General features: G+C 41.7%; 1 protein-coding gene across 1 annotated transcript in view; it reads left to right on the forward strand.

The window, feature by feature from the left end:
- The first annotated feature begins 2649 nt into the window (after positions 1-2649).
- The window catches only part of mbd2 (methyl-CpG binding domain protein 2), a 29410-nt gene continuing 5637 nt past the window's right edge, over positions 2650-26422 (forward strand). Inside the window, exons 1-6 of the mRNA XM_085359609.1 lie at positions 2650-3114; positions 10423-10582; positions 13138-13278; positions 15123-15213; positions 15301-15478; positions 23674-23802. Coding sequence (XP_085215735.1) covers positions 3002-3114; positions 10423-10582; positions 13138-13278; positions 15123-15213; positions 15301-15478; positions 23674-23791 — 801 coding nt within the window. The 5' untranslated portion in view covers positions 2650-3001 and the 3' untranslated portion in view covers positions 23792-23802. The remainder of the gene's footprint in view (positions 3115-10422; positions 10583-13137; positions 13279-15122; positions 15214-15300; positions 15479-23673; positions 23803-26422) is intronic.

Below are 26422 nucleotides of genomic sequence, written 5' to 3' on the forward strand. Positions count from 1 at the left end.
ACAAAAAATAAACTAAACAGACCGTTACATGGCAGATTTAAACCCCATACGTACAGCAACAGTTTAGTGTTTATACAGAGTTTATAACGTGCTACACAAATGTTTCTGGCTCAACGTACTCACAAATGTCGCAAAAGTTTTCTCACTGATGTTAAAGTTCAACTTAGCAGCGCTGCTAGGGTGTTAACGGAAATCTTAACCAGGCACTTCCTCAAACTTCCTGAATCTTTATCAAATAAAACAAATATAAAACACTCATACTTCTACTCCGAAATGCCTCCTTTTCACTGTACTCCGTGCCCAACCCTTTTGCGTACACTGACGCTTGCAAATTCAAAGGATCCCGGGTAAAGCTAGCTCACAGTTAGCCGGAGCCACTTCCGGTACCCGGCAGACGCTGCCACCAAACTCCGTTAAAAGAATCTGGTCATTAATAATAATCATAGTATCGGTAAACACATGCTTCATATATAAGTACGGTTTACACAGTTAAGGTGTGTTATGATCTTAAGAAAGTTTCGGTGTCTGTTACAGACAGATTAATATGTTTAACTACCGCCATCAGTGGCTTATCGTGATGCAGAAACATGGTATACATGAGTGAAAGAGCAAATAAAGTTTACATTATATTAGAACGCATAATCGTTTGTGTGTGTAAGATATGCCGAATTTAAAGATGAACTCCGTTGAGTTATGAAAACAAGTCCACGTGAATGCCCCCAAAAAAGAGAGAAAAATTGTCTTGTTTTATTTCTAAAATTCAATTGTAAGCAATTATTGCACTGACGACAGTATAATGATTTGGTGTCACCGGAATTATTATTATTCCCCTTCTTCCGTCTCTGAGTGCGCCACGGTGTCTGAGGAGGTGTTAGTGAGAGCAGGGAAAGGAGAGGAGACACTGTTGAGACTGGAAAAACAGCGGTCAAGACTCCCACACAGAGCTGAAATGTGTGTGTGTGTGTGTGTGTGTGTGTGGGGGGGGATTATATACAGTTTAATGTTGGGATTAAATTATTAAATTGAGATAATTGTGATAATCTACCCACCACCACCCACCCACACACACACACACAAGAGTTGAAAAGACAATATTAACACGACACAACAAGAGTAATAAAAATAATAATAAACTAATAAAGCTTTCGAATATCACTGGTAGCAGGACTTAATTCCTTCAGATAACTTATTAATGTGTTGTTAATTTACTGGACTAATTAAAGTACATCTAGCATATAACCATTTTAAAAACATCATGCTCATTTTTTGTTTAAAAAAACCATTTTGTTGAAATTCACCAATTTATTTATTTATTTATTTGTGTATTTATTTCGGGGGGCACCATTAATTTATACTAAAAGGCTGCATATTTAACACCCTGTTTGTTCTGTCCTGTGATAACTTCATAAGCAGAAGGGCACGTCTTCCTTTTCATCACTACTGGTTTAGTTACATTGTAAAAAACCGTTTTTACAAAAAAATCCGCTTTCACTTCTTTCTCAGAGAGAACTGTAGGTTAGCCATGTTGGGACGACCAAGTATTTTTCCGGGGTTCCTGTCTCTGCTGCAGGCCCCTTTAACCCAGAGTTTGTGACGTCAGTGAGCCAGGAGGTGTGGGGATGTTGAATAACACAGAAAGAGGGATCACTCCCCCTGAAACTGCAGGCACCAGAAAGCACCAGCATAACATGTCGACACAAACTTATCGCATAGACGAAAATATAAGGCCATCTGGGAAATTAAAAAACAAACAAAAAAACAACACGACAAAAAACAAGTGTAAGCAGAGGTATTTTCCTCTTAAAAGGAGTTCTTCCTCCCTAATTGTTGCCAAATACCACTCATCAGAAATCATCTGATTATTGTGTTCTGGCACCAATCGGGGTTGGTGTCAAAAGACGTGGATAGGGTAGATAACCAACTTTTTTGCCTCTTAGTGGACCAACCAGAGGACAGAAAAAAAGAGGACAGAGGACACAGAGTAGAGAACGGAGCGATAGGATGGGATAACTGTAAAGTCTGAAAAGCACAGAGTGTGTTTGCAGTGACACTTTTCATAGTTTTTAACACTCACTGCATGCCTGCCCCTCTCTCTGCTCGACCATGAAACAGTTCCAGATGTCTGTGATTCATTTTTGGGGAGTGAATGTCTATAGTCTAAAATGTGGAATCAAAAATCAGTGCCTACCTCCATCTTTAATATGCAGTCTATTGTACTCCCATAGTGCCATGGTCGATTAAGTTGATCAGACCTTGCAAATATTGGGTTATATGTTTCCATGACGAATTCAGTTCATGGTTGTTTATTTATTTATCTATTTTTGCAAAAAAAAATTATGACTTTCAAATAATATTCAATTTTATTTTGTAAACAATAATTTATTATTATTATTATTATTATTATTATTATTATTATTATTATTATTATTATTATTATTATGCAAACGTTTACAGGTTTATTCATACCTCAGACTATAGATTGATAGAGTCTGTTTCACCTAAACTAACACCGAGTGAGTGTTCTGATCTCAAGACGATCTCTGGGGGAGTGTGTCTGTGCGTGTGAGCGTGCGCGTCTGAGTTTAATCGCGGTGTGTGTGTGTGTGTGTGTGTGTGTGTGTGTGTGTGATATCTCAGACGTCACAGCCTGCCGTTGGTCCAGTTCAGTTCAGTTCAGTTCAGTTCACTTTAGATCAGATCGGATCCCCGGATGAGCCGTTGCTTCTCTCAGGAGGTAAACTGAAGTAAACCCGGACCTGGAGGCGGTTTAACCCGGAACAGCCCGAACCGGAACACTGTGTTTGTTTCTGTTCGACCCAAAATAAGCAGCATAAACAAGCAGGGCGGAGGGAGTGTGAGAGCCACCGTTAACGTAACGTCCGTGACGTCGCTCCGCTGGTTTTTCACCAGCACGCCGCGCGTCTGGGGGGTCCACGCCGGGATTTACCAAGTGATCGATTAATCCGACAGGAGCCTGAACCGTGGGATCGGTACACGCGCTATGATGGAGAGAAAGAGGACGGACTGTCCCGCTCTGCCGCCCGGTTGGAAGAAAGAAGAAGTGATCAGGAAGTCCGGGCTGAGCGCCGGAAAGAGCGACGTCTACTACTACAGGTAGCCCATCACACTAATCGATCAGTGGTTACACAGCAAACCGATAATCAGTCAGCAGTTCGGCTGTGGTACCAATGCTGACTCTGGACTGTTTGTGAGCTCACCTCTGTTCACACTCAGTGGACCAACCAGAGGCTCGGCTTCAGTCTGAGAAGTTACAATGTAGTGCACAGTAGCAAAGTAGCCAATCAGAATTCATTCTTAATAACAGCATTACAACAATGTAACAATGTCTGTATGACCAGAGTTGTGGCAGCAGGGGGCCAAGAACAGCTGGATGACCGAAGCAAGCCAAACCAAAGTGCTTGAACATTGGTGGGAAGTTCATCCAGATATTGAGATTACAGTGGACACACCTCATACCTCCATAAATGTGCAATAAGAGCAAAAATGAAACCAATAACGAAAACTAAAAGAAACCCTGCAGTTTCTCTAAAGTCCACCTGAGGCAGACTTTCAGAGTAAGTCAATTTCCATAGACTCCAATATTAAAATGTCTGACTTGAACGTGTTCACAGTTTTCGTTTTTAGAACTTACTCATTTGGGTTTTATCAGGGCTTAAATATAGGTTTCAAGGCCTCACGTTTGTCAGCTCATTTGACTCTTTAAATTGAACCTCTCTATTTATTCTTTTGATCCCATTAATGCCAGTAAATGACAAATAAAATGTCTTTTTGTGTGGTTAATTGTAGTGACAGACCATCCACACACACATACACACAAACTCTAGTTTTGACAAGTGACGTTGTAGCTTTTAGTCAGTTAAATAGAAATAGTAAGCATCTGCTATCTAAATCCCAGAATGTTGATTAATTTAGTCTGACTTTATTAACAATACACTTGCATAACCACCATTGCTTAACAATGAATTGTCATGACCGTTAATGGCCCTGAGTACTATTCACAGAGGTGGCCGTTACCTTTTCACATAAGCTGCCTTCTTGACCTCCTTAAGTAAAAAAAGGGGAATGACAATCTTTGAGCCAAAGAGGGAATCTAAGAGGACATCTTTCAGTATTGTTTAGTGCTGTGATTGCAGCCATTCTCCAACTCTCAGTGAGTAGTACTCGTGGTCATTGATTAACTGCTGTGACAATTTGCATATGAATGAGCATGAAACTGATCTGATCTGCTCATTGTTATGCAATGGTGCTGGTTTAGATCGTTATGCAGTTGTACCGTTTTTAAACTGGGGGAAACCTGCAGAATGCTGAGCCTGGAGTCACTTGGAAGAACAAGTTTCTCCCACTGAAAATGTTTGGTTCAAACAGTGTAACCAAGTTAACATTAGCTGGTAAGTTAGCACTCCACTCCTTGACATGTCTAGCTCCAAAAAACCCGAATGGCGGTGGACAAAATTCTAACACTGAATCTGCAAAATATGTCATCCAAAATGGTAAATGGACCTGTTCTTATATAGCACATTTCTACTCTACTTGAGGACCCTCATTTGCCCATTCACACCCATACATCTATGCTGTTTTTTATATAAGTGCTTTCTGTCAAACATTTACATTTAGATTGATGGAATTAGTATGCATCATGAATGTTACAACAAAGGTGGACGATATGCCTGGTGCTCAGTAGTTGACTTTCTGTCGGACTCTGGGACCACGGCGTTGCATTTTGTAGCCATTTCCATTGTTGCTGTGTTTTCTGGGGCTTTTTTTATATTACAAATTTCCTTTTTGATTTCAGTGAATGAGACACTCTCCTAACTCATTGAGTGTCGGCACAGACTAGCCAATCGTTGGCCTGCAGTTTGACGACATCACATTTCAGTACCTACTTGGTTCGCCTTGGAACCCCGGCCGAGCAGGTCTATTTGAGTAGAAACTAATGGAAAAGGGGCTATAGTGGTCACCTTTGATATACAGTCGATGTATAAATTGTTTTTGTAACTGTTTCTTTATCAACCTTAAGGAGAGTCTGAATCTGAAAATGTATCATGGTGTCTCGCTTCAGTGCCACTTGTACATCTATTTAACGTCTCCTGACAGCCACATGACTCCCTTATTGACATATGCTGGGTAAAGAACAGCATGTTGCACTGATGCCAGCGGGCATCGTGTAAAGCTATTATCTCCAAATGCTGTACAGTAAGATAACCACTCATTCTAGCTGGGTTAGGCCTCTCTCCTGATGTTGTCAGAGGCAAACTACTGTTGGAAATGTCCATAACACTGAGGATCCTGTCCCTGTGCCCAGACAGCCAACCGTCTGCTTCATAAAGCTGGGAAACGTAAAGCTGGGTGTGCCATTTGTGCTGCTGTTGCCTGAGTTAGCTGGAAGAGACTGTGGAAGTTTCACTTCAACTTTCTATAATAGCTTTTTAAATAGCCTTGAAGACAAGCACAGCAGCTGTGACGGAACTGTGTCCTGTTCAAATAATAGACTGCAAGATGAATTTTACTTTCTGTGTTTTGTGTAAAGCACATTTAAACACAGCTTTCATGGACCATAGTGTTGTATGAAGTATGCACATTCATATACACACTCATGTCATTACATGAAAAAGTAAAAATGGACACAGAATACAGAATTATCAAGCACCAGCACCCAGCAGTGAGCTGGGGAGGTCTGGGAGTAAAGGTGGATTCTGACCTGACTTCAAAGCAGAGATGGAGGTCACCTTTTACAGCAGGTAATAACTGATTCCACAAACATGGAGCAGTGCCTGCCAAAGCTCTGTCACCGTTTTGTTTGAGGTGTGACCTTGGGACATGTAAGCGATCTTTACCAGTGGATCTGAAAAATCAGAGGACTTGAATGTAAATGAATGAGGCTGGTGAAGTGGGGCTTTAGAAGAAATCAGTAGGTGATCTCGGGTTTTCCTGGCTCAAAATGGGTCTTTAGGGGTGAGTAGGATCACATACATTTAAAGGCAATGGCTCTGTGTTATCTTACAGAGCACAAATCTCTGCATTTCCCCTGTCACTTAGGCTTCAGTTTTTTTTCCTAATTTGTAATTTCAGTATATTACATTTTGTTTTCGTTTCGTTGTTAGTTTTTCGTTCGCTCTGATTAGTGTAGATTTATTTTGAAGAGGGCGTACATTAAAGGTATTTTCTGTAATTATTCAAATGTAAATATTTCACCACCAGGGGCCAGACCTCAAGAGGCCTGGCTTTTTTCCCATGACGCAAGAGTGCACTCTTTTACCTGGTTAATTAGAAGTTAAAACGAATCCTTGTGCCGTGCGACAGACTGGCGACCTGTCCGGGGTGTGACCTGCCTCTCGCCTTAGGCCCACTGAGATAGGCTCCAGCTCCTCCCGCAATCCCAAATTGACCAAGCAGAAGAGAATAGATGGATGACTCATTGCACCATGTTGTGGTACAAGTTTGTATTGCATCAAAGTACAGTTCAGCCACAGTTCAGCTTGAGTTTATATCTCTTTTAGCACAACACATAAATGAGTGGGACATAAAAGAGTTACCAAAAATGTGTTGCATAAAGTATTTCTATCATGCTTTTTACTACTGCTACTACTACTAGCAGTGCTCTATGACACTGCAAATTTTACTGTCGCTGTATTTACTGTATTGTCAAGTAAACACAGGGCTGTTCTTGCCAATACCAATACTGATAGTGTTACTTTTAAGCTATAAAAGGTATCTGATCACTAAATCACTGTTATTCTGACTTTCCACCGGAATCAGTTACTAAAACAAAACAGAACACACTTTTTAGCTTTTCGTTTGTTTTCAAACTATGTTTTTTGGACATCTGGGATATAAAAGTGTCTGTCTCTAAAGCACTTTGGGTCACCTTCAGTTGTTTTAATGTGCTGTAGGCTATAAATAATAAAGATGTAACAGTCGATAAGAAAAGGTCAGACATTTTTCATACTACATATTCATTTCCTAAATAAAATACTTTATTTGCTGCATACGGAACATAGAGGATAGAAAGCAAGTATCGACCGTATTGGGCTAATATCAGAATAATCTGATTCTGATTCTGATTCTGATTCTGATATTGATCCAATATCAATACCAGCATATGTATTGATGTTATGAATATTTGGTGGCAGTTTCTTTAAATTCTAGTGATATCCTTTGAGAATTTTTGGATCTTTAGAATGATTTTGAACACAGCTAAAGGTCATGTTAGCTGGAATCATATGGTCACAAAACACACAAATCAGGCATCATTTTGCAAATGCATGTGATTGACATATGAAGGAGGACATGTCCATGCACCCTAATCACAACATCTCTGTGTTGTAGTAAATTATGAAAAAAAAAATCAGTTGAGAGTGAGATGCAGGGTCACTTCTATTTCACTGTTTCTGCACTTTTCTTGCCCCCCGCGCTTCTCTTATCCAGTAATGTGCATTCAGGCAGGAAAACCTCAGCGTCTGTGTCTCTCTGCCTCAGAAATACTCCTGCCTCAGCTCTTCTCCAGAGCAGATTAAAGTTGAGTTTGGAGCGCTGCTTGTTACGTCTTTCCTTTTTGCTCAGCATTCTGCGTCAGATCGCAGAGGAAGTTGCTCCTGGTGCAGCTCTGCGGCATCGTAGCCTTGCCGCAGAGCCGGTGGCTGTTCTTTACTTCCTGTTGATCTGCACAGCTTGGGCCTGTCACTGTAGCAGCTCAGAGACGTCTGAGCTCCGTCACATCCTGAAGGCTCACTTTCAGTTTGGTTTGAAGTGACTCATCACTTCCAGTAAGAAAACCAGTCACAACAGGTCAGTTTACTGGAAGAGCAGCAACGCCCTGCTGAGGCCTCTACCGGTTTCACAAACTCATGTTTATCAGGACCCTTTTTTTACCCTCCACACCCACACGGAATAATTTCAGGCCATAAGGAAACACAGAGTCTTTCAGTTATAGACCGTATAATATTATCCTGACTAACACTAGAGACACTCGGTGAAATGCTGGAAGAAGAGTAAAACTAACTCTTGCTTCTGTTGCTGCTGCCTATGTAGACACTAAAGCTGGTGCACCAGAAACCCAGGGTACGAGATGGTACAGGTATAATCAGAAAAGGTTTATTCCTAGGCAGACGAGGAGACGCCTCCTGTCCCTGTCTCTTCCCTCCACTGGGTTCGTCACGTCCCAGCCCAGCTTACACTGTGCACTGGAGTCTGTCGCTCGATGCCACCACTTTTATCCCATGGCCAGCCAGTCCACAGTGGATTAAACAATGTTTCCCCAATGTTTCACTGGCTCCCAGTGAAATTCCAGATAAAAACAAACTTGTTCTGCTCACCTTCAAGGCCATAATCTTGCTCCTCACATTTCTAATCTGTTAAGCACTACCTCTTCTGGCTGCTCACTTCGATCCTCTTTTTCTATCCAGCTTGCTGTGCCTCCTTTCCGCCTCAGCACCATGGGAAGCAGAGCTTTTAGCTGCTCTGCTCCCAGGCTATGGAACTCTACCCCCAGATATAAGAAACATTGGTTCTCTCCTCCAGTTTAAATCTCAACTCAAAACCCATCAGTTCAAAGCTGCATATTCATACCAACCCACTGTTTGTTCATTTTATCCTGTGCTTTTGTTTTTATTGTTCTTCATTTTGTCATTGTCCTATTATGTGTTCTATTCTATAGTTAAGTGCCCTTGGGTGTCTTGACAGGGTCTTTATAAATAAAATGTATTATTATTATTGTTGTTATTAGAAAACCACTAAAACATGCAATACAAACATTAGAATAAAATCATGCAAATAAAAACTACACTCACAAATAAACACTAAAATCAAAACATTATTATAAATTAATTATAAAAGACAAATACAAATTTCCACTGTGTGACACCTAAATGAATGGGTCTGTGCTGTTACACACTGGACCTCTACACCTTTGATTACCCTGAGGACACACTCACATGCGTATATGAGGTTTGCTGGCATTCATTGATGCACGGCTCTCTTAAAGTCCTCTATTAAAGCATGTAAGTCAGGTTGAGTTCAGGATTCTCCCTGGACCATTGCAGCACCTCTATTTCTTTCTTTTTAGTGATTCAGTTATAGATTAGCTGCTGTTCTAGGGATCATTGCCTGTTGCATGACCCAGTTTGGGGCCAAGCTGTAGCCGCAGGATAGATGGACACATTTGACTCTAGATTCCCTTTGTATAGAGAGGAGTTCATGGTCCACTCAGTGACTGTAAGGTGCCCAAATCCTCAGCACTCCGCCGCTGTGCTGACAGTTGGTCTGAGGTGTTTGTACTGATATGCTGTGTTTGCTTTTCTCCAAATATGGTGTTGTGCGCTATGGCCAACCAGCTCCCCTTTGGTCTCGTCTGGTGGTTTGTTCAGATGCAGCTTTGCAAAGCTTAACTGTGCTGCTGTGTTCTTTTAGAGAGAAGAGCCTTCTCCCCTGGCAACCCATCCCAAACAAGTCCTACTCGTTCTCTTTTTTTCTGATTGTGCTGTTATGAACTTTAACATTTAACATGCTGACTGAGGCCTGCGGAGTCTGAGATGTAGCTCTTGGGTTTTTTTTTGCACTTTCAGTTTGACTTTCAGGTGAATTTGCTGGGATGTCCACTCAATACTGGCGACTGTCTTGAATGTTTTCCACTTGTGAATAAGCTTTCTCACGGTAGAATGAAGGACTTCAGATTGTTTGGAAATGGGATTATAACCAAAGGAACAGGGTTTTTCACTCAGCTACAAACATCGCTTTGCATGATTTACAGCTCATAATAATCCATATTTATGGTACAGCCTCTCATCTCCAAAAGTTGATTCTGTTCATCTGGACGTAGCGTTTTCAGTGGGAGAAACATTTAACCACTCATCCAAGTGACTTCTTCAGTCTCAGCTGACTGCAGGTTTCCCCAATCTTATAAACAGTACATTTGCACAATGACTGAAGAAGTCACTTGGATGAGTGGTTAAATGTTTCTCCCACTGAAAACGCTACGTCCAGATGAACAGAATCAGCCTTTTGGAGATTTACTTACCTGGATATGCATCAAGATGTTTACAGCCTCTCAGTTCATGTTCTGTCTGAATTTTTTTTTATCCCTTTAATTCAGCTTTCCTCTCATTGACTCTACCTTACAAACAAACAAACAAACAAACAATAAATAAATACTCCGCAGGTGGGAGGGGAGTTTGTACTCACTTTCTGAGATGACTATATTACGTATATCCCCTCTATTTGACATAATACTGAGCGAAGAGTGGAATAAGGAATAAGTCTTAGCTTCCAGCTCACAGGGATTACCTGTACACACACTGACCCCAGGCCATGTTAGGCACTCATCATTGGTAATGTAGTATAGGTTCTCTTTATGATGTTATAAGTATGACTTTTTAATGATAGCGTCCTTTCCATTTTATCCTCCAGTCCTTCAGGAAAGAAGTTCCGGAGTAAGCCCCAGCTGTCCCGTTACCTTGGAAATACAGTGGATCTGGCATGCTTTGACTTTCGCACGGGCAAGATGATGCCCGGAAAACTGCAGAAAAACAAACAGAGATTCCGACATGACCCGCTGAGCATGGCCAAGGTAACCCAGATGGATCACACCTGTGTGGGAGTGACTGTGTGTGTATTGTGCTTTAACAGATTATCAGATTAACAAAACTCTTCCGGCAACAGGTCGAAAGGTCACAGGGTAACAAGAACTTTGTGCTTGTTTATCCATCATGTGAATATACCTGAGTCACACAGACTTATTTGCATAGATAAAAACCCAGCAGCTGAACCTCATGTTATTGGAGAGTCAGAGAGAGTGAGAGCGGATTGAGATGATATTCTGTTTGATAGCAGGGTGATTTTATGCACATGTGACCAGGTTACTTCCTCAAACAGAGGAAGTAACCTGGTCACATGTGCATAACAAACATCAGATTCCTGGTTAAGCTCAGACCTGTTTCTCCACATGCTCAAATACATGATTTCTATGTATTGGGGGAGAATAGGGCCTGCATCCTTTCTGAAATATACACCGGTGGGGTACTTGGATGATGTCTTAGACCTCATAGGCTTCATTTACGCTCCAAATTATCCATGTCGACTCAAAAGCTGACTGTGTGCACGTCCACATGGAAGTGTAATCCCAGCAGTCCTGTTATCAGGGACAGCCTGGGTATATTGACCCGGATGTATTTTGCCCTCCTCGGTTTTACAGCCTTGAGCTTCCTTGGTTTGCTCACTGTTGTCACTTTATTTTTCCCTTTTGCGTATTTTAAGTCTTTTTTTACCTCCATCTCATGGATATTTAGACTCAGATCTTAACCCTGGGAGGGCTAAATTTAAAGTCAGGTAAGGATTTTTAGTTCTGGAAATGTAGAACAAGCCTAATGTTCACACTGAAAAAGCTGGTCATAACCCCTTTATTCATAAATTACTGTCTTTGAGCCTTCTCCTTATCTTGCCTGAGATTTGTTTGGGCATTGTGAAAGTGGGAGAAGTGGATGATTAGTTAAAATAGTTAGTCAGTAGTTAAGGATGAAGTAAGTGGGGTACAGTTAAACGGACGCTTCTTAAACCATGATGTAAAAATAAAAGAAGAAAATCAAGAGGAGGGAAACCCAAACAGAGTGAAATGACATCATAAATCAACCAATCAGCTGTCTCACATGCAGTTTGGACTCACAGATTTCCATCTGGATATGTCAAATGGGTGAAAATTCCAAATAAAAGGAGTTGTTAGATGTTATAAGAGGTTAAAACTTGGTTTTTAGCCCCATAAATAACAACATAATGATAACAATGAAGACAACTGGGAGCATGTTGGTGGCTTTAGATGAAAGCACAAAACCTAGTAATGGCTTCTTCAAAAGTCCATAAACAGACAAACGTTACAAGCAAACACATAAATTATGAATCCTAATGAATTTATGGGCTACAGGGATTCTAGAGCTTTGAGGAAACATCGGACTCCCTCAGTGGATCTTTTTAAAGTTGATTTTCTTCTAATACTTTGAAAACACAAAAAGGAGATATGTATTCAAAGTCGACTTGTCTACTTCCACTCTGGTGTCTTAATTAACACTCGTCCTAGTTCAGGATAATCTGAATGGTAGTTTGCGCTGGGCCCGGCCCGAGCTTGTCTCCACCTTCAGGGTGTTTTCGCCCAGAATCGACATGCTGCTTTTGATTTGTTTTGCTCTGGATGACTTCTCTTCTTCAAGACCAATCTGCATCATCATTTTGGCTCTGACTGGTGTCGGTTGTTTGTCTCATTTATTTCTTGTCTCGTTGATCTTGTCAGTGTTATGATCTAAAATGTGCCATGGTCATCTGCGTTTTAAATTGTGGGTGTTAGATCTGCTCTCTTTGCCTTTTCTCTGCGGCACACAAATAGGGGAACCACTTAGGTGGTCTTGACTACAGACCTGGTAAGTTCACATGTAAACTGTGGAGAAGTTAAGGAGAATTAGGGTGGGATTTTTTCCCACAGTTGTCCTTTCATACATGAAGCACAGCAGGAAATAGTCAGTTTTCTAACTGCTGGAAATGACTACTGCTGGAAATGACTGGGAGATGACGCCTACTCGCTGGCGGTGAATGTCTGGTTTTGGCTAGAAGAGTTCAGAGCTGCAGTGCATGTATGAAACAGCTTCAGACTGGTTGTTTAAGTGGATAAAGTGTGGACCAATCAGAGGTGGAGTAGGGTGAAAAAAATAGCGCCTGCGGAGAGAGGCGAGCCATAGCAAGATTTACTTGCTAAACGGATAATCTACACATCCTCAGTGTTAATTTCAGCATGTATGTGTTTGTGTGTGTGCTGTATGGACACGGTTCGCAACCCTGTACTGCTGCTCTTCACACTTCATTACTTATGGGCACAGAGACACACAAACACGCACTTCCTGTTGTTGTCTCAGCTTAGAGTTAACCCTTTAAGCTTACATCAAACACTCACAGAAACAACCACAGGTTTAATATTTCTGCCTCATGTATAGGAAGGTAAATGTGACCTGTAAGGAAGAAAAGAACAGGAGAAAGCTAAAGTAAAAGAAGGATAAAAGGGAGGAAGGACAAGAAGGTGGGAGGGAAGTCAGGGAGCAAAAGAAACCAAACACCAACATTCAGATTCGTGTCTGTCTTATGCAGGGAGGGAAACCAGACCTGAACACAGCTCTGCCCATCAGACAGACGGCCTCCATCTTTAAACAGCCCGTTACCAAGGTTACGAGTCACCCCGGAAACAAGGTGAAGACAGACCTGCAGCGAGCGATCGAGCAGCCCAAACAGGTGAGACGCTGAAACACACACACACAAATACACATACAGGTAATTCAGGAGGGCGAGGTCAGGCTCTTACATAAGAGACGGCTGTGAGGAGGAGAAGAGTGTAATGACAGCTGGAACCACTAGAGGGTGCTGAAGCATCATGGGAAAAGCAGCACACGGAGGACTGACTGATGATTGGAGGGAGAGAAATATGTTGGGTAGAATGATACTGTTAATGAAAGGTGATAAAATATGCATTTAAGCCCCACAGTTCTTCTATTCTAAGACATTCATTTGGGTTCACAGACTAGATGAAAATGAGCTCTTTTTCTGCCACTGAACAGTAAGAGGTTAGCATCCATCAGACTGCCTGCAACATCTTTAGAGCTAGAGTCCAACTTACCCCTCAGTATCGAATTTTTTCCTTGTTGGAACTCTTCACTATAAAAGTTTTTAACAACAGTACTGTTGTCTTTTAACTCTGTCCAGTTAAAGCAGAGCAGCAGGAAAGGAACCTGGTTCCATTATCCTGTTAACATCCTCCAGGTCCCTGCTGACCCATCTACATCCAGCCCTGTTTAAAACCTTAAACCATGAGGCTAACATTAATGTGTGAGTGATGGTTTGAAAGAGGAGTGAAAGAAGCCATCTATGTCCACTGTGAACGACCATCTTTGAACAGAGGTGGTGGTTTACGACACCAACTGTCTGCCATCTATAATCCAGTTTTGAGATCCATTTCCAGGCGCCTTAACGCCCACTCACATCCTGGGCCATCTGACCTCAGGAAATCACATGATAGGGTGGGGCCAGGTTTCACAGTGAGTTCACCCGAAACATCGGCTGAATGTGACCCACACCCGCTTTCACACCTTAACAAATGTGATTAGATAGAGGATCAACAGGGGGTTCATGACCCTCTAGGGGGACACTCCCATACGGCTTAAATCTGGGACTTTCCACAATTTGACCTTAGAACTAAAGAAGCTTCTCGGATGAGAGGTGAAACGTCTTCAAGTAACTTAAAGAAGTCCAGACGCTTTTCTTTCCAAGCTCAATATACTTAGTCTCTGAATGAATGTGCAGCATTAATGCTTTTGGGCTGGCTTGAGTTTTTAGATGTGAATAAACAGATCTGGTAAGCAGGATGGTCTGTGGAGTTTAGGCTATATTTCTCAGATTTCTTTCCTTCTATGCACTTGTCATTGACTCAGGTGTGCAGATTTTCTTAAATTTGTTATTTGAAAAAACTGATCTGGCCACTCAGATCTTTGCATTTGTGCTTGTAGCTCAAAATATGCAGCAGCACTGAATATACAGTGATATGTAAATAGTAAATAATACTATTTTACCTCTGCCACACAGTTAGATTCTGCTCTGGGTCAGTCAGCTTACTGAACCGATTTCTCTGCCTCATCAGATATGATCCCAACTCTGCCAACAACAGCTCAAACGATCCCACTGACATCCAAAAATATGCTGTCATGCAGCTTCGACTCCTGGATCAAACCAGGAAATTCTCTTGATAATTGAATGAACTCAGCGCCACTTTTTCACAACCCGCCCAGCGTGCGATGGCCTTTAGGGTTAGGTTGGATTTCAGCTGCATGCTGAGTCAAATATAGAGAATCTAGAAGATCTTTTAAAGATTTACCTTTGCTTTGTAGTTCATCTAAGATTTCCATTTGAGCATTTCAAACAGGAATTTCTGATTCTAACCCTTACCCTGAACAATTTCATGAGGCCTGATGGACATTAAGAGTTTAAAGTATTATATTTGAAAATGTCTTGAAAATGAACAAGCAAAACTAATCAAAAACCAGTGAGATGATCAGATAAACAGCTGTCTGTCTGTCTGTCTGCAGCTGTTTTGGGAGAAGAGGTTGAAAGGTCTGCGGTCATCAGACGTCACAGAGCAGGTCCTGCGTACCATGGACCTGCCCAAAGGATTGCAGAGTAGGTCTCCAACAACAGCTTGAATCCAGTCCTTCAGCCTGTCTTGACCTCTGACACATCTCTTGATCTCGTTCTCTCATTGGACAGGTGTCGGTCCAGATGCGAGTGACGACACCCTGCTGTCGGCCATCGCCAGCGCTCTGCACATGAGCTCAGCTCCGATTACGGGACAGACGTCTGTAGCGGCTGAGAAGAATCCGGCAATCTGGCTCAACACGTCCCAGCCGCTCTGCAAGGCCTTCACCGTCACTGACGAGCACATCCGGTAAGACCCACAGTCCTCAAACAGTCTTTGTCCCCCCTCAGCTCTCAGTCACTACAAGGCATTCGGCTGATTGTAACCAAAGAGGGAGAAGTGCATGCTTCTCCCTCTGACATGAGCACTTGAAGCCGTGCTAAAATGCTAATGTTTGTGCCAGCTCTCTGTGAACCCAGCTCTAAAGATTAATTTGGAACAGGGATTTTCATATTGAGAGGTGAAAGATACAATCAACACACACACACAGATACACACAGCTTAAGAAGGCAATTATGGTACTTTAAAGCTTTGAGTGTCCTGTTGCTGCATTTTTAGTTGTAATTAGTGCTTCTTGTGAGTCACAACTAATCAGAGTACAAAGACATGATACACAGTGTGACTTACACTTTCCAAGGAGATCATTATCTTTGAAGTCCACTGCAAACAAACATACACAAACATGCTAAGAGCTCCGGGGCTTGTTTAAAAGTTTTCTTCAGTATCAAAGTAATGCAGTGGTAGCTGTCTGTGCTTCGGTGGAAATACTGCAAGCCAGACCTTTTAACAAATAGTAAATTTGGCATGCTTCTTGTATCGTCCGTTTATTTTCCTCCACTTTTCTTATGTCGGCTTTCAGAAGAATATTCCAGACATGCTTCTCCAGCAGAGCTTTTCAGTTCCCATTTGGGGAGATGAGGTGCTCCCCGGCCAGATTAGATATTTAAACCCTTTCCAGCAAGTTCAGGTTCTGTCCCTGGGGGGGGCTCTACTCTCATCTGGGTATGCCCAGAAAACCTCCAAAGGCAGATATCTAGGAGGCATTGTGATCAGCTGCCTGAACCATCTGTGTTGGCTCCTTTCAACACCTAGGAGCAGTGTCTCTACTCCGAATGTTCAAGCTCCTTTCGCATATCTCTTGAGCAACCTGTTGAAAAGATCTTAAAGACATTGCATCCAGACAACTAAACAATGCTGAGATTTGTTTAAAATTGAAAGGAGAAAAGCTGAATTCGCAGTTAATTCAACAGATAAACTAACCTCGAAGCAGCAAATATCCATGGACCCTGTTTTCTGGGCATAATCTGACCTGCCAGTCATTTGCTTTTAACCCTCTGAAGTGTAAATCCTCACATCCAAATCTGAACTCAACCTTAGATTTTGTTGGGAAAACTGACCTTTTTGGGAAAAAGTGAGGAGTTTTTGATGTGTGTCAGGGAGAATCATGATCTTTCCTGGTTGGTGTGAGTTGGGAGAACAATAGAAAAAAGACATACATGTTAGAGAAACAGAGGATTTATGCTTCAGTGGAAATTCTGTGCCACAGCTACGTTGTAACCACAAAGTCCTCTGAAGCCCTGTGACCTAACCCACGGTCTAACCTGACGTACACTTCAGTAGAACAACTGCGGTGATTAACCTGTTCGGTACCAGCAATTGCTCCTGTGTATTTCTGCCTATTTTTTTGCTGCACTTTATGGATTCATCAGTGAGACAATAAAAATCATATCCTCAATGTATAAGCATAAATGCTTTCCATGATGACTTAGATCTGAGGGGGTTAAATCAAATCATCCATTTACGTATAAAGTTGGTTTAAAAGCAAAAGGACATCTGAGCAGCTTGGTGAACTTCTCAGACAACCAGCAGATTTAAATCCAGACCTTCTTTTACTGCTGTACCAACGAGTTCCTCCACATGGTTCACAAAGCATCTTTTTAATTGACATCAAATGCAAAATGTCTCCTTTTTATCACATTCAGGGTGAAACAGGGATCCTGGCAGTTAGCTTAACTTGTCAGCGGGTGGATCAAATGGGTGCGTCTCACATTCCTGCACAAGCAGATTACTTCTGATTGGATCGCTTCCAAACTCGTGCTGCTTTTCTGCACAACTTAATTAGTTCTGAGTGGATCTCGTCATCTGTCCAGAATATTTTCACGTTGTTATTATTTCATACATCATAGTTTTTGTCCTCGTGAATTAGTTTTTATTCATCGTCTCGTGGTCATCAGTACAAAAAGGCCATTGACACAAAAGCTGGTGTAAACATTAAGCACTGACTATCCTGAGGCTTGTGCAAGTCGGTGCACCATGACCCAGTAACATAAATGATATAAACATGTTTTTTTTTAAAACATATTTAAAAAGTTGTCAGCTGATAGGGTAGTCTGTGCGCTTGAGTGATCAGACGGTTTCACAACCAAATAAAATGTCAGATGTGTGAAAGCAAGGCAAAGAGACGTGTTTGCATATTTAACGCAGCGCTGAGGTGTAACTGGGACACCGCGTCTAACACGATTTTAGATTGGATGGCTGTGTACGGTTCAGACCTCAGATCAACAGAAAATAGCTGAGTGGGTAAACATGAATTGGAGAATGGCTGAGCCGAGTAAAGGTCTTCGTAATAGACTCAAAAGAAAGACTTTCACCTTTAACTCTTTCACTGCATTTATATGTAAAGGTGATGTTTCTTTAGCCGGTTAACATCCAAGAAGACATTGGTGACCTTGTTCTGTTCATCTGGTCCAAAATAAGTGATCTTTATTATTGCGTTTAAGAATCAGGAGTCCTGCTTTTCTTGTTTTTGTCACTCAGTGACTCAGAGAAGTTGTATTCATCTTCACCTTCAGTGTGTTTGAGCAGGTTTTCCTCCTGAATGATGAAGCTGTTTTTAGTGGCGATTTATTCTGCACTTCTATTTACTAAAACTTGAAAAAAAAAATGTTATCCTTGAACCTTTGTACTTGTGTGAATATTTGCAGAAATTTTAATTGCTGCAAGTGCTCTTAAACATTCTCTAGTAACTTTTGTGCTGATTTATGTGATTCACTCTTTTTATTACTATGTTTCCCCTCTTACAAATGGAAAAGCTGTAATTTAAAAAAAGGTTTTTTTCTTCTTTTCTCTATTTAGTGCAGTCAGATTTTTCTGCTTCGCTCTCATTCGGCTCAGCATGACCAGCAGCTTATTGTGGCTGCATAACTGACATTTATGACTCTTTAGACCGTCTTTTATCATTTATCAGTATTTCAAATGCTAATTGTGCCCTCAGTTGAATCACACACAGAAGTGACAAATCACACACAGCTCAGCAGAAAGCTCAGAATACACTCAGAATAAAATATTTCAAAATATGACAGTAGCTACAGATCCTTATTGTAGGATAAAGATGCAGACTATAAGCTTCTAACGTTAACGCCATGTGAGTTCCAACCTAAGAGTCTATGTGCAACAGTCATGGACTCATGCTAGCCTTACTTAAACCTCGTTAATTCTTGGTTTTACCCCTAATGGATTGTCACTTTTTCTCACTGGAGCCTCAAAGTGGGCTTTCCTGCATCTGCAGCTAAATTCGTCTTAAGAGATGTTGTCATCACCAGTTTTAAACAGATTGCGTCCATTCAGCTTGTAAGCATCGTCCTTTGATGGACATAAGGCGTTGACGTTCTGCGGGTTTTGTAGATTTAGAAACTCCTCTTTACTTTTTGCACACTTTAAGGGATAGCGTAACAAAGAGAAAACGGGATTTTTTTGTAGTTACAGCTTTGTGTCTCTTCAGGCAAGCTTTGGAAGCCTGAATTTGTCAGTTTTTTCCAATTCGTCCTGACATAACTATTCAAGCTCCAGTGGAACTGGAGCAACCTCAGATCTCACTCCGGTAGTTCTGAGGTTTGTCCGAGCCTCCCAAGGTCACCAGACTTGTTCTTCAGTTGTTCATGTGCTGTTTTGACTGTTTTCCTGGACCTGTCGACTGTGTTTGTGCTGTTATGTTTTGAAGCATTTTTAAGGGAATTAGTGGGTCTTATAAGTACGTGTTTCAGACTATCTAAGAAGTTTGTGCTCCAGTTTTGGTGAGTGAAATTCTAGTATTGTACGAGTCTATTACTAATACTGAACAAATAAACAGATGTCTGTGACTTTGTGTCTGCTAGTGTTAGCTAACAGCTAATCTCCTGTCCAAATATCCCAACTTTCAGCACATGTGGTGGAGATGTCCACAAACCAGTTTAAGCAGGTTTAAGCTCCAGTGTATTAATATTAGTGTACTTATAATTTTATTTAAGCCAGGACAACAAAGATTCCGATTTATTTATTTAGTCTCTATTGTTTTTTAATGATTTTAAATGCTCGTGGGCTTGACATTGTTTATCTGGAACGTGAAGTGGATGTTTATCCCAGTTTACTTTTAATGCTCTTTGAGAAGATACAGGTGTGCTCTCTCTACAGTATAGGCCTGATCAATGTTTTTGGCAGATTCTCCAGGTGTTCAGTCAGTTATGGACACATCTGAAGAGTTATTAAAGTGAAAAGCAGCTGTTTCCACTTAATGTCTCATTAATTGTAGATTGCTTGAAAAGCATATCATTTTTCTAGAATATTTTCTGGATCCACTGTATCAGTACAGTAATGCTTGGTGAGTAGGCTAATACTGTATGAGCTAACCAGTGAGATTGAATACAATTATGTGATGCGTTTTCTCTGTTAGACGGTTATGGCGTTTGATGAGCATAGCTGCGTTTTGTGTGTTAGACATGGAAAAATGTAAATTCTCGCCTTCCAGGATGAGACAGATGAGGGTTGATGACTGATGCATGCTGGGTAGGGGGAGTAATCAGTTGTAGTGAGAGGGGAGGATGAGAAGGTGATGAGATAGGAGACAGACAAGGAGAGATGAGGAGAAATGAAGCATGAAGGGAGTCGAAGGGGGGTGGGGTGGGGGGGGGGAGGCCACATTGGGAAATTAACATGAAACATGTGATTCAATTTAATATCAAACTGCTAAATAAGTTTTGAGCCAAAAATGTTCAAAGCCTGTTCTTATCTGCTCTGAATGACCTGCATATGGGAGGTTGAAGAATTGGCATTTTAGCTACAGGTCATGATTACCTCCATTATTACTATGATTCCCAGGAAGTATGTGGTTCTTCCTCTACGTGCCAAAAGCTACAGCCTGTTTAATGGCCACTTCAGGTTGACTCCAAAGATGTAGGTAGAAGCTTACAGCCTGATACGAAAAGTGGTTTGATCTCTACAGCTTTGTTTGTACTCCCACAACTATATACATGGTGGTGTTTAGAAATTCATTAGTCTGGATAAGTTAGCAACACAGGCGGCTGTAGCTGTCAGCTAGCTGTTTGCTAGGTGTCTGTCAACTCAGCTATTTTGAGGCGCTGAGCTGGATTTCTGAACGGTGTGATATGGTAAATGGTAAATGGCCTGTATTTATATAGCGCCTTACTAGTCCCTAAGGACCCCAAAGCGCTTTACATATCCAGTCATCCACCCATTCACACACACATTCACACACAGGTGATGGCAAGCTACATTGTAGCCACAGCCACCCTGGGGCGCACTGACAGAGGCGAGGCTGCCGGACACTGGCGCCACCGGGCCCTCTGACCACCACCAGTAGGCAACGGGTGAAGTGTCTTGCCCAAGGACACAACAACCGAGACTGTCCAAGCCAGGGCTCGAACCGGCAACCTTCCGATTACAAGGCGAACTCCCAACTCTTGAGCCACGATCGCCCCATATCCCTGTGCTGGGTTTGTTGCTCATCATCATAATAATGTTGGTCCAAGATCAACAACAACAACTGACCAGTCATGTAGTTGTGATGTCACAGCTTTGTAATATGGGAGAAAAAAGTGTTTTTGTTTATATAAAACACTCTTCTGGATGTGTTTTCTTTCTAGTTAGCTTCTTGGCTAATGCTAACTGAGTGCTCAGTACATATTTATCCTACACAAAACCATAGATAGGACACCAGGATTTCTTGATTTATAAGGACATCAGGGCTCCTACTTCCTATTTGCTTTGAATGCCTGTGGGCTTGATATAGTCTAATTTATCTGAAAAGTGAAGCAGCTGATTCTCCAGTATCATCCTGTTGCTCCTGCTGTCTGTGTTGCCAGACCAGGGTCCCTATAAAGCACGAATGCAATTAATACATGCTGACAGCAGGAGGCACTGTGGGGACACACATCTGGCTGTATATGTATATATATATATATATATATATATATATATATATATATATATATGTGTGTGTGTGTGTGTGTGTGTGTGTGTCCAGTGGAAAACACTGGGGAGAACAGCTGGCCAAAGCCATTACAGCAGAATCACTCGAATACCTCACGAGATCCTTCCCTCCCATCTTCTCTCCTCCCCCTTTTTCTTCCTATTTTCTTCTCACCTCTTTTACTCCCTTTCCCTTCGTTCTTTTCCATTCATTCCTTCCTAATCTTATTTTGTTTTCATTTATTTTTTCTGTGCTCCTTTCCTTTTCCCCTTGTAATCCTTTCTTATATTTCTTGATGTTTTTCTTCCATCCACTTCTCCTTTCTTTACTGTTTCATTCTTCCTTACTTTATCGGCGTCATCCTTCCCATGTTTCATCCCCTCTTCCTTTGTTTTCCCACCTTCATCTTTCATCCCATTTCCACCCCTCCTCCTCCTCTGTTTTCCTCCATCCCTCCTCCTCGTATTCCTTTCCTTATCTCTCCCCTCCATTAATTTCCCATTCTCTCCCTCTTACCTCCTCTTTCTCTCTTTCCTTCTCCCTCTCTCTCTCTCTCTCTCTCTCCAGTTGAATGTGCTTGTCATCTTAAATTGCTCTCATTCCTTTCCTCTCCCTCCTCTTCCTCATCTTTCCACCACCTCTTCCTCCTGTGGCACATCAGGCCAACACAGCTCTGTTTTTGAAATCTCACGTTTTCATTTTGGGTAGCTTATTCATATCTTTCTCCCGCTGTTTGACACAATTTCTATTTTTTTTTTTATCTCCGTTTTTAATTAAGAGTCTTATTTATCCCATGAAAAGCATCTTTCGATTGACTTGACTGTGTTTTCTTTCTTGATCCAGATTCAGTCTCAGATGTACACATGAGGCTGAGTCTGTGTTCTGTAAAGGATGGTTCAGCACAGAGAGAAAAGCTTACACGTTTGCTTTAAAGTAACTTTGAATTTTAAACTCAGTCTGATTAATGGCTCAATCAAGAGTAGAATTCATCTGCAAAAGTATGTGGACAGCCAGAAATTCATCACCGTGACCATGTGCGACATAATGTCTTCATTTTGATTACATCAGAATGGGTTTTACAGTCTGGTGTTTACATGCACAAATACATTTAATTACAACAGTATTTTTATATAAAAGTGATAAATATGTCCTCAGTTTGTCTTCTTCAGTGAAGATCATTGGATAATAACACAACAACCAGTGAGTATTCTGGATAAGTGTCCTGGATAATTCTTGTTTTTGAACCAGAGTGATCAAAATGTAGAAAGTGGATAAAGCATTTTATTCAGTATGAATAATGCATAACCAAGCACATAAACTTAGAAGCACGTTGCATCTTTTAAATATCCGACAACTGGAACAGACTTACTTTCAGTTTTTCACTAGAAGTCCTACAGTTTTCTGCATAGACTTTGAGTGTAACTGCTTCGTGTTTAATGTGAGCACACCACACCAGGGACCACAATTTACAAAATGAACTTGGTGTCATGTCCAGTAAGACTTGACCTAGCGACTGAGGCCATAAACTCAGCAGGAAAGTGCTTGCAGTACTCATAAATCAAGTGAACCTGTAGCCATTTTCTACACAGCTGCAGCTCTGTGAGTCGCCCCCTGCTGGCTGATAAAAAGGATGCATATTTGAGGCAAAATAATTCGAGTTTCCATACCCAAAAGCTATGTGCATCTGTAATATCCAGTCATGACACAAAATACAAGGTTAAGATGAAACTATTGAAATAGCAAAAAAAAAGAAAAAACAAAACAAAAACAAAAACACTGTGATGGACGCGACCAATTCTTGTAGGCTGATACATGCATCCAATCAGCCAGTAGGACTGGACACACAAAATCAGAACTGTGTACTCTAATTTTATTCATTTTTAATGTAGGTGTCACTTTCTATGATTTATGTTTTCTGTTCATCATCGTTGTATTAAGATTTAGTGCTTGAGGTGCAGGATTAGTCTGCAGGCTTTGATACATTTGCTCTGATTAATAAAGTTGCTTAAGGTTTGTATTTTATAAAAATGGTCTTTATATGAAATTAAAACTGTCAGGAGAAACCAGCAGACTGTGGACTACGAGTAATAGTAAAGACATCTTAATAGAAAAAGACGTGTGTGTGTGTGTGTGTGTGTGTGTGTGTGTGTGTGTGTGTGTGTGTGTGTGTGTGTGTGCGCGCGTGCGTGCGTGCGTGCAGGGAGCAGGAAATGAAAGTGTACCAGGCCAGGAGGAGTCTGGAGAAGGCACTGATGGCTGACAGTTTGGCGCGGGCCGCCGAAAACACCCGAGAGCTGCTCGAGGGGAAGAAGGCCTGAAGACAAGACAGGTGAGATGTGGGGGAAATGAGTATGAACGGGTTAAAGACGTCGTCTCCAATGTGCACATGAGCTGCCGATAGGACTGGACAGATGACGTTAACCGGTAGTCATGGTAACTCAACGTGCTTTCCAGAATAGGAGAGCCGGAGGTGAAATATCTGTGAAAGACAGGAAATAAAGTTTCTGTGGAGTGATTTTTAAGCAGTGTCACAGGTCACTGCTGTGAGCAGCTTGTTACAGTGTGTAGTTAAGTTTTAATAACCTCTGGTGGCCACGTGAAGAAGTGTTAGAGACTTTTTAAAGTTATCTCACTCTGTGATGCAAGATAGGCAAATAAAAGTCACATGATCTGCCTGGCAAACAAACCCCTAGGATCAAAAAGCAAACAAAGCAAACAACATGAATCAAACAGGAACAAGGAATAAATAGAATAATATATAACCTTTAAATGTCTTGAATGATGCAGAACCTTATGTATGTGTGTGTGTGTGTGTGTGTGTGTGTGTGTGTGTGTGTGTGTGTGTGTTTGGTGAGACTTGTTGTGAATGCTGATGAGATTCTCAGCGTCTGATTGAAACTCAGCTATGTAGCAGCGCAGCAGTGTGTCTGTGTGTGTGATTGATGGGCCGTGGGGTTGTGTGCGTGTGTGTGTGTTTCGGTGGCTAATGTGTGTGTTGTATTACAGTTTGTTTGGTTATTGCCTATGTTTCACTCTGCGGAGCCCGTAAACAAATCCAGATTAAAAAACATTTACTTTCAGAAGTTCACACAGCCATCCATCATCTCGCCCATTTTCCGGCTGCTTATCCAGGTCAAGGTCGCCGTGGCAACGGGACGGCGCAGCAGACCAGAGGCTGTTTTCAGAATGAAAAGGTTTTTGCTGCAGAGTTTCAGACCTCGAAGGGGTTTTACCCACAAAGAAAACTCGAAGAGAACAGACCTGGCTGGTTAAACGTTGGTGTGATTTCTTGAGTCAGTCGGTAAAACTCAAGTGCAGTTTGTCCTGAGGGTGGTGCTAAAGAGCAAATGAGTTAAACGAGTTGATCATGTGGGGTGCAACCTCTGGAGCATAAAAATTAACCTGCAGTTCCTTCATGTCCACTTGAGGCTGGCTACAGATGTGAGGTGTCAATGGTTACAGCCTGTTTGAGTCTCTGTGTCATATTTCTGCTCTGTACATCAAATGGACCGGTACTTATACAGTGCCTTTCTACTCAGTTTGAGCCCTCGGCATCAGTATCTTACTGATACCAAGGATGCTTCAACACAAGGACTGCATGAGCGGGAATCATTCCATCAACCTTCCGATTGGTCGATGGCCCTCTCTCCCACCTGAACCACTACTTAAAGTTTGGGATGTTTCCGCTTTGATTGACTGTTGGTTGCTGGTGTTGGAGGCAGGTGTCACCTCAGTTAGTTTGGACTAATGAACATGTTTGAACTGTTGGTGCCTGCTGGCCTTGTAAAACATATTCAAAATACAGACAGTCTTGCTTTATGCTGTTTATCTCAAGATTATGCTTTGAGTATATCTGATCTCGCATTTGACCTCTAAACACTTTCCTGGTGAGTTTATGGACTCAGTCGTTCTGGGTCATAAACACATGAGGAGGATATGACCACAACCAGTGTGTGAATGTGTGTGTGAATGGGTGGATGACTGGATATGTAAAGCGCTTTGGGGTCCTTAGGGACTAGTAAAGCGCTATATAAATACAGGCCATTTACCTTTTTTTTTTTTTACAACTCATCCGTTATATTCGTTTATATTAGTTTTAAAGCACAAATGTGGTGACAGTGAAAACGCTCAACTCGTGGCTTCAGAGCCATACTTCAGAGGCCAGTGGGTGATGACAGGGCATCTACATTCATGTTTTAAACCATCCACGATCCCTGCAGACTGTTCTTAACTGGATTATTATTGCACTGGTGCAGTCCAACATCACACGTTTCTGCGAGGGAGCTGCAGGTTAAAGACCGGCTAAAGTCCAACCTGACACCATGTTTTCACCTGCACCTCTAGAAAAGTCCAGTACTGCAGTCCATGTGTCTAAACTGTAAATGTCACCTTACTAACCAAAGGTTCCTAGCATCTTCCATTAATGTAGCACTTGACCTTCTAACGGCTCCTCTGGCTCCAGAAAACAAACCAACATGGCGAAGGGCGTAAAGCTGGAGTGGAGTTCCCGTGGCCGTATGCATGTTTCCCGTACGGTCTGTGGGAGGATTCAGCAGCTGAAGCATCAGCATCATGGCGCTCTTCTGTCCGGCACTCGTGTTATATTGCTTTTGTAAGCGTGTCATGATATGTCTGTTGGGTTTTATCTGTTGTTAATAGAGGCTGCAGTTACGTATATGTGTGTGTGTCTTTGTGTGAGTGTGTGTGCTGATGCTTCCTCTAAAAGCTGACAGATAAGGAGGCTTTTTTTAAAGCACATTTGTTTTCTGTGGAGGGAAAATTGTCCATTAATGCAGATTTATGCAGATTGGCTGGATGGAAGTCGTTTGGGCGAAAAGAGCCACTGAGAGTCGAGGAGTGATTACTAATGGGTTTTTATAGCTGGACCAGAGAGAGGGGGCAGTGGGCAGCTTCTCTCTCTCTCTTTGTGTGTATGTGTGTGTTTCTGC

Source organism: Diplotaxodon limnothrissa, linkage group LG7 (assembly GCF_057381915.1).
Source record: "Diplotaxodon limnothrissa isolate DT_005_m linkage group LG7, D_limnothrissa_male_GT1.1, whole genome shotgun sequence".
In the NCBI taxonomy this organism is placed as follows: Eukaryota; Metazoa; Chordata; class Actinopteri; order Cichliformes; family Cichlidae; genus Diplotaxodon; species Diplotaxodon limnothrissa.